Source organism: Alligator sinensis, unplaced genomic scaffold (genome assembly GCF_000455745.1).
Source record: "Alligator sinensis unplaced genomic scaffold, ASM45574v1 scaffold1219_1, whole genome shotgun sequence".
Classification (NCBI taxonomy): domain Eukaryota; kingdom Metazoa; phylum Chordata; order Crocodylia; family Alligatoridae; genus Alligator; species Alligator sinensis.
The window spans coordinates 950,740-959,779 of NW_005842599.1; the positions used below are offsets into that span (position 1 = coordinate 950,740).

At 45.8% G+C, this 9,040-nt stretch overlaps 1 protein-coding gene across 2 annotated transcripts in view; it reads right to left on the reverse strand.

Moving 5' to 3' along the window:
• The window catches only part of SLC25A30 (solute carrier family 25 member 30), a 21,276-nt gene that overhangs the window by 5,230 nt on the left and 7,006 nt on the right, over positions 1–9,040 (reverse strand). For both annotated transcript variants that reach the window (XM_025214725.1, XM_025214724.1), the window contains exons 3-6: positions 5,874–6,021; positions 5,409–5,503; positions 5,032–5,117; positions 3,663–3,758 (exon numbers count right to left, since the gene is read on the reverse strand). In XM_025214725.1, the coding sequence (XP_025070510.1) occupies positions 3,663–3,758; positions 5,032–5,117; positions 5,409–5,503; positions 5,874–6,021 (425 nt within the window). The remainder of the gene's footprint in view (positions 1–3,662; positions 3,759–5,031; positions 5,118–5,408; positions 5,504–5,873; positions 6,022–9,040) is intronic.

Here is a 9,040-nt window from a genome sequence, read left to right on the forward strand (position 1 = left end):
ATAGCAATACAAATTTCTCCACATGGCCTCAATCAACATCTTTCAACCTTGACCTAAAGCTGGTGTTCTGTTGATAGCTTGCTGGTCATATGGTGCTGACTCATCTTACTATCAACTGTAAGAAACTGAAGAGATGAGTGAAAAACTAAATGGAAAGCAATGATATTTTTTCAGAGATAAACATCAACAAAGAAATACTCATGTATTTTCAACTGAGTTGAAGATAATTACTTTTCCACACATCCAATTTCTGTAGAAACATTCTCTGATCACAAATGGCATGGGAGGTGGTGCACACTGTGACGATGTCAAAACCCCTTATCTAGAAGGTTCACATATAGGGGAGGAAAGGTACTCTTTCCTGACACACATTTTTCAGTGTCAAGTGTGGTTAATTGTTAAAAAAGTGTAAAGCACAAGAATGTTGAAGATGTACAGAGCATGAATTGTTTTACAAGGGACTTCCAAATTACTGATACAGAATTCCCCACACACTATGGAAGGTGTAATTCCAATGTAAGAAAAAGAGGAACAGGCCTGTCCACTCTGCACCCACCAACGGGGGCTCCAAACAGAGCAGGCGGGTGGGGTCATGAAGACTGGTCAGGGTCCCCATGGGTAGGGCACGCTTGGCCAGGCAGATGTGTTGGGGCCACAGGCAGGCAGCAAGCAGCGTCCAGGAGCGCAACAGGTTGACAGGACCAGGATTGTAGGGCAGTTCCCTGCCCATGGAACTGTGACAGTTGTATAAGGAGCAGATTGCGGCTGTGCCCCAGCCCCATGCTATCACCACCCTGCAATCCCAGCTCCTGGATGCTGTTCCCCACCTGGCCACAGCCCCATCCCCCCTGCCCATGAGGGTCCCAGCCAAGGTTCTCTCTAAGGTGCATGTGCGCACGGCTGCACACAAATAAAAAAGTGTGGCCATGCACAGCCTTTTCAAGGCCACGCACCAGGAGAGGCTGGAGCGGGAGCCTGGCATGGGCTCCACCGGCTCCAGGGAAGTGCTCCGCTCCCCCGCATCAGGGCTGGGGAGTGGAGCACTTCCCTGGAGCTGGCAGAGCCCGCGCCAGCCCCCCCGTCCCAGCCTCCATCCCTGCCTTGCCTCGGGGGGGAGCCACTGCCTGCCCCAGTGTGGCTCCGCTGGCTCTAGGACACTGCTCTGCTCCCCAGCATGGCTTCGGGGAGCAAGGAGGCACGTGGCATCAGGGCCAGGGAGCGAAGCAGTTTCCCGGAGCTGCCGGAGCCTCACTGGGGCAGGCAGCGGCTCCTCCCCGAGGAGAGGCAAGGCAAGGGGGCCTGGCGCGGGCTCCGCCTGCTCCAGGGAAATGCTCCGCTCCCCGGCCCTGATGTGGGGGAGTGGAGCACTTCTCCGGAGCTGGGGAGCCCGCGCCAGGCTCCGGCCCCAGCCCCAGCCCACTTCGGTAAGTGTCCCACGCCAGACTGAGGCAGCGTGCTCACGGACCGAGGCAGCGCACTCACGGACCACTGATCCTTAGGGGGAACATTGGTCCCAGCTGGTATCCATGGAGACCCTGCCCACCCACCCACTCTGTCTGGTGCCCCCATCAGTCAGTCCGGGGTGGACGGGCCAGGTCCAATGGCAGCAGACATTAGCAGTGGCAGCCGAAAACACCTGCTGCTGCAGGGGCTGCTGGGAAGTGGAGTCCAGCCACTGCGCCACCCTAGCCCCACCAAGCACCCAGAAGCAGTGGGACTAGCCACACATACCCTGGCCCAGGCTACATGCCATGGCTGGGCCAGGCAGGGCCAAAGGACCCACCACAGGCTGGACAGAATCCCTTGGCACACCAGATCCGACCCACAGGCCATACTTTGCCTACCCCTGTTTTAGACCCATGCCTCATTAACTGGATCAGAAGAAACTAACCACGAGGCAAGCTTCACCACCTTCCTAGATTCATTTTGAACCAGAAAACTATAAAACCTGAAAGGCACAATAGCCAGTTACTAATCCCCAAAGCTATCTAGTCTCTGCTTCCATAAACATTTGTCTAATGGTACAAATTTCCAACACAAGATCAATTCAACAATAACAGCTCTGGTCTGAAACAGACCTATACTATATTAAAGGTCTCTTTCAGTTTTACAGTTGGCAAATAAAGATACATACACATACCCTTAAATAGGAAGCTTCTTAATTAAATTAACCTCAGGCTGCAACATTACAGAGTTTATGAAAGAGTTATATTCCCCATGACTTAAGATAATTAACAGTTTTTACATGGAGAGGAGTTTCATTTTTTGTCAACAACTAAAAATAAATTGGGCTATAAATCAAGGTAATGTAAGTACAAGCACTTAAGACAGAAGAATCCCATGCACCATTACAGGCCTGAGACCAACCGACTAAGCAGCAGCTCTGCAAGAAAGGACCTGGGGGTTAAAGTGGTCAATAAGCTGGATATGAGCCAACAGTGTGCCCATGTTGCCAAGAAGGCTAACAACATACTGGGCTGCATTGGTAGGAGCATTGCCAGAAGATAGAGGGAAATAATTCTTCCCCTCTATTCTATACTGGCGAGTCCACATCTGGAGTACTATGTCCAGTTTTGGACCCCCTCCCTCTACAGAAAGGATGTGGACACGTTGAAGAGAGTCCAGTGGAGGGAAACAAAAATGGTGAGGGGGCTGGAGGACATGACTTATGAGGAGAGGCTGAGGAAACTGGGCTTATTTAGTCTGGAGAAGAGAAGACAGGGGGGATTTGATAGCAGCCTTCAACTAACTGAAGGGGGGGTTCCAAAGAGGATGGAGTTAAACTGTTCTCAGTGGTGGCAGATGACAGAACAAAGAGCAATGGTCTCAAGTTGCAGCAAGGGAAGTTTCGGTTAAGTATTAGGAAAACTCTCTCACTAGGATTGTGGTAAATGAGTAAGCTTTAAATTAAGACAAGTTAAGAGACTGGTTCTGTCACTGCCTTCCTCTGTTATCCAGGGAAAGCAATTGAAGCCTCAGTAGTAGAAGGGTGCATCTACACAGACATTAACTGCACAGTTGACTAATTAGCTGTGCAGTAAATGTCTCAGCATCTGCATGTGCATCCCTACAGGCTGGAGTAAACTAATTTATTCCAAAACAGGATAGTACTTGTAAATACAAGCTCTATCCTGCTGTAGAATGAAAAACTCCACAGCAGCACGTGTAGAAGCTGGAGGGGCTGGCTGGGGTATGAGGGTACTTTAGTGCACAGGCTGCCTGCTGATTAGCCCCTCAATGAAGCTCCCTCATGCCCCAGCTAGCCCCTCTTCAGCACGCTAAACTGGGGGAAGCTGCCCTAGGATGGCAGGCTGTCCCCCAAAACCCCCTGCCAGCTGAGGATACTCCACCTGAGCTCCACGTGCAGCTGAACAAACTGTGGAGCTTATTGCTCTGCAGTTAATTCAGGAACTGTAACTGCACGTGTAGACACACCCAGAGTCTCCTTTTCTTATCTTCTTGGAGTGTTATCTCCATATCAGATGCTACACTCATTAGTACTTCAAAATCTTTGAATGGATTGTATTTGCAAAATTAGCTACATCATTGTCCAATATTTTGACTGGAGAGATTGTATTTGCATTCCTTCAAAGTGCGCATACTTGCAAGTAATTCAAGAACTAACAGCACAAAAGATGTAGTGTAATACTTTATGAACTTGCCTTCCACAGTCCTCTAGTGCCTTCTTTTCGGTAGATGCGTATAAAGTTGCCCAACATTCCTCCTTGAATCACACTGCCTTGGGCCTGCATTCTAATCTAAGGAGTATTTGCAAACCAAAAAACAAGAACTTGTTAGTTTTCAACTACTAAAATATGAACCATGTAATAATTAAACTGAAATGTTGTAATCATAAAAAAAATTAACCATTTTCAAAATATGACATGCTCCTATTAATGAAACTAACAAACTAGCTACATCATGACTATATCAGATGCCTGCAGATATGTATCAGCTATCTTTCAAGTTTAATGGCTATATATGGAACACCATATTTAGACTCGTACGCAGTGTAGCTCTTAGTAACTATGAGTGACTGCTATTTTTATACTGGTACATTAAAACATATATCAGATTGACAGAAGGGTTCTGCATGATGTCCTTTCTTACTGGAACATCTCAAAGTGGAAGGTCAATGTGATCAGGTTTTCATCTGGGAGGAATTATGTCCTGTGACCTTGTGGATTTCTGAGAATGAAGAGGATTTCTGAAGAATAAACTTGATTTGTGTTGTTTAGAAACAGCCAAATGGAGTATTTACACCTGATTTTAGAAGATAATCAAGTATGCATACTTATCAGACTGGGATGAAGGCTTATTTTCTTGTCAGTTTGTAGTTCTTTATGAAATGCAAAGTTGTAAGCAATTTGCTTCTTTCAACAGTATTTGGGGGAAAGTAGGAAGTACTTGTACTTCCTTAAATTACAAGCATGTAGAAAGTATATTTTTCTGAATTCTTAATATTTTCAATTATTGCAAAGTGACAGAAGCAGCCAAGTGATCTCAAGCTACAATCTTAAGTTAAACAGGGTCAAGCTTTTTTTATACTTGGAAGGGCACCACCAAGAATAATTAAAAAACCCCATGGATGCTACAGAAGTGCACTGATGATTTCACTAGGTGATACACCCTGCTCAAGTCATTAATGGATATGCTGAAACACTGTTTCAAGGGGACAATGGACTGCCAAACCTTCCACAAAAGCATGAGATCCTGCCCTACAGATTTTTAACCTGTACTGAACCTTTTGTAATGGTTCATAGGATCCTTCCCAGTCCAGACAAGGCTGCATTTTCCATGGGCCTTGTATACATTTAGAATCCTTTTTAGCAACATTCATTTCAAAGTGAATGCTTTTAGCTGGCCAACAGCCTTAGACAGAAATGCTAGGAATTGATCTTCCCATGGGAAACTCTTTAAATTTCTAGATGAGTAACATGCAAAACAACAACAAGAATAACATCTACAGAATATAGCAAAGGACAAAACAACTTATGCTAAGAATCTATACATGATATAAAACATGCTTACCTTCAAAATATCTGTAGGATTGGCAATAGATGATGAGATCACTCCCGAAAGAACACCACAAAAAACATTTATCAGCAGGGTTTCATCTGTTACAAAGAGGAGGAGGGTAGGGAGAAAAACAAAGAGTTGCATGCTGTTATAATGTAAGAAGGCATCAAGTGCAAGACTTCAGTGAAAGAGGCAGCTGGCAATAAAAGTTTCAATTCTAGAGCAGATATTTTTATTTTCCCAGGGGGGTTAATTTGTAGAATTTTGGTTTGAGGAACAATTTTCAGAGAGAGAAAGAACTAGAGCTGATACAATAAAATATATCATATGGCTGAAATGGAAATATAAACAAGAACAGAGTGATAAGCAGAAGCTGAAAACCCACTCACCTTCTGGTCGCTCAACAAATATTCTTTTCAAGCTTTGGTAAGTTCCTATTTTTATGGTTCCATATGAAGCCTGGCGTAGCATTGCAGGGGCAATCCTGTAAAAACAGCAATAGTGGCTATGCTGCCTCAAGTCTTATAAAATCAGGCAATGTTTTAACCAAGATTTTATAGTGGGATAGACTGAACTCAAGATGTGCACAAGAAGCACATTTAAATAAACAAACTTCACCATTTTAGACCAAGTGAAAGGTTTTCAATGAAGGAAACATGGAAGCATAAGAATAAAGATTGGCCATATCACTCATTAATAAGTCCTGAGAAAACTATGGCTAATTCAAATGACTTCCTTAATGAACACCAGTATTGATTTAATCCCAATACCATTGGTTAGTTATTAATTTGCATCCGTGAATTCCAGAAAGCATCTACTGCAAACTAATTATATGAAACATAGCCTATTTTTACCCAGAATACAATGCTTTCAATCCTTCTTCTCTGCATATCCTCACTAGTGCATGCACCATTCCTCGGTAACGAATTTCTTTGTATTTGGCATCAGTAGTTTGGCCCTGGACCTGGAGACGTGTTTTGGTCAGATCAATTGGAAAAGTACCTTAAAATGAGAAGAAATCTATTAGTTTAAATAAATGCCCATCAAGACCGAGCAGGCGCATACAAGACTAAAACGTGACAGTGCAGACTACATTTTATAAACCCAACAGGTAAAAAAAACCAAACCGTGTAGACATCCAAACATGCATACCTATAGGAGATAAAACCCAGATGTACAGCAGAAAATAACTGTATCATCGAAGAAGTTAGTGTTTCCATGCGTCCCTTCTGGCCCAGCTTCCTACAGTGCCCTTTCACACTGCACTTTTCCCCTTCAAACCATATCCTCATACAGCACAGATGCTTCCAGCCTCAAGCTCCTCACCCTGATCAATATACAATGCCAACAGGTCCTTGTGATGTACATGATCAACCAACACATCCCCTTCAGCTGCATAAGTGCCCACCTAGGCAAGTTGATTCACTAAAATCACTGAAGAGAGATCAGTGATGACTGTATTTTAGAGAGCTTTAATGTGTCTGGCATACTTTCAGGAGGTGTCCAGCTATTGCAGGGAGGATGAAAAAGGGGAAGAGAAACAAGTTATATACATTGAACAGTACCCTCACGTGTCATGGTGGTGAGCGAATTCAAAGTCTGGCTGCCCAGCGCATTGTCCTGAATCCCAAGTGGCACATCAGACTAATGTAGGGATTTGAAGGTAAAAGAAGCTCCTAAAAGGAGCTGCTCTCTCATCCCCTAATCAAACAGAAGGTTGGAATGCTGGCACCTATGCGCTGCTGAGCTTCAAGGGATTGCAGGAGTTCCCCCCAAGCAGTCTTTCCTGCCCAGAGCAGAGGGGCTGGACCCGATGATCTCTCGAGGTCCCTTCCAGCCCTAAACTTCTGTGAATTTGTGTGAATCTGTGAACCCGTTTTAAGTTGGTAAAGGGCCAGCTACCAGAAAATGCTGGGTTGAGAAACAAGGGCCAAAGCACTACCTCTATGCATAAAGGCCTGGAGGATAGGAACTCAAGTATCAGCTTCTGTATCTCTTGCTCAAGCCCATACCCCTATGGAACCACTCCAGTGTCTCCTTTGCCACAACCATTCTTTCCCTGGTTGCTGCAGAGTTCCTTCTGAACTGCTTCTGCACAATCCTCCCAGCCTCCGCAATACCCCCTGTACACAATATCCATGAAAGTTCTGGTAGAAACCCATATATGAATGCCATTCCTCTGTGCCTCTTGCCCTCTTCTTTCCAAGGAGGCTACAAACTCCCCCACTATCTGGTCCTTGGTCTTCTGCCTCTGACACTTCCTGCTCAGTGAACACTGGGTGGCTGCCAACACTTGTAACTTTGAGACTCCAGAAGCAATACAGTTGCCATATACAGAAGGTAGGAAACAAAACATGGGGCCACAGTTCCATCCTTAGCTTTGGAAAGAAATCCCTAATCACTAACTTCTAGGATGCCATTACTGGAGCCCCTTTCTAGACTATGGCAATGGCAGGTATTTTGGCCCAATGGCTCCTGCTCTTTGTCACCTGAGGATGACAATGGTGGGTCACATGCAAATGACAAGTGCTTTCCATTGTCTGGGATGTGTGCAACTTGCTGGGGTGCAGCCACCATGCAGCACCTATAGTTTAATACTCATGAGTAATTTTTTCCATTTCCTAGACCATCCAGATATGGGAAGGCATGGACACTGATCCATGAGACACAGGGGAAGAAGGAGCAGTTTGCAAAAGCCAGGAGGTTCCTGCTAAATATACACTGCTGTTCACAGGTGCCTGCAGAGGCCCCAAGGCAGTGGCTGAGAGACAACCACCTATTCTGAAACAAAGGAAATGTCATCCACCTCAGAATGTGAAGTCCTGGCTGTAGTATTAGCTTCCTTCTACGTTTCACCTTTATTTCCCCAGGCAGATGAGCTACATGCAGGTCTTCCTAGTTATCAATGTCAATCTTCAGCAATTGCCAGGCAAGCTGTTTGTGGTACCAGATTTAAAACTGGAATGAAGAAGTGTTCTGCTGGGCTCTACTGAAATAAAGTGAGAGCTACTTAAAGGAGTCTTTCTTTTCAGTTTTTTCTGCCAAGGATGAAAGCATCAAGTGCAAGACTTTAGTGCAAGTGGCGGGTCCCTATGCCTGCCATGTGGCACTTAGGTTGGGAACAGGAAAGGGGAAGGCCTCCTTCGGAAACACAAACTGATGTGGTTGCCTGAAGAACAAAAATAATCCTCAACTCCATCATCACTGACTGAGATATCTGGGGTAATGGCAGGGTGCCCTGCAGGGCTGGCCACTAGCCAGCTATGCATCATTTTAGCCCCAGCCATCTGCTGCAATCTGACCACAGCCAGGATCACCAAGGCCCTCATTAAACCAGGAACCAACTTGGGCTCCTGAGCATGAAACAGAACCTAGTTTCCCAGGAAACCTACAAACCCCTTCGTCTTCACTCCACCTATGCTGCTGAGGTAATCTCATCAGCAGGGATCCTGATTTTCTCCTATTAAGAAAAAATCCCCAATTTTCGGATTTAAAAAAAGTAACCCAAAATCCACAATTTTCCGTGTTCCTGCTCATCAGGATCCAACCTAAAGTTCACCACAAAGCGTGATTCAACACTGGCATCATCTGCTGAAGTCAAGCCAGGCTCCTCACATCAGAGAGACAGCTCAGTTGGTGCCCGAGCAGTGGCTGGCATTCCTTGTATCTTTATAGTGTAGTTTAAGGTCTTTAGCCTTTGCTCCACATTTCTGACTATTCCAATGAATTCTAGGGCCACCAGTCTCCCAGGGAGGAAGAGACCAGCGGTCCCTCAAATCGTGGAGCCTCTTTTGGTTGATCGTGGGCTGGATGCATGCACACATGCAGCTCTACTCCAGCCCAGGTCAGTCTATGGGGGAGGGAAGGGGCAGAGGCCAGATGGAGACCTCTCTGGTGAGGACAGACCAAGTGCGGCACACAGGAGATGGGGAAGGTGAGTGGGGCCCCAGCCAGGCTGGGTGGTGGAAGGATTGGAGCCGGGATTGGTGGCGGCAGCGGCAGCAGCAGCACGTGAGGAGGG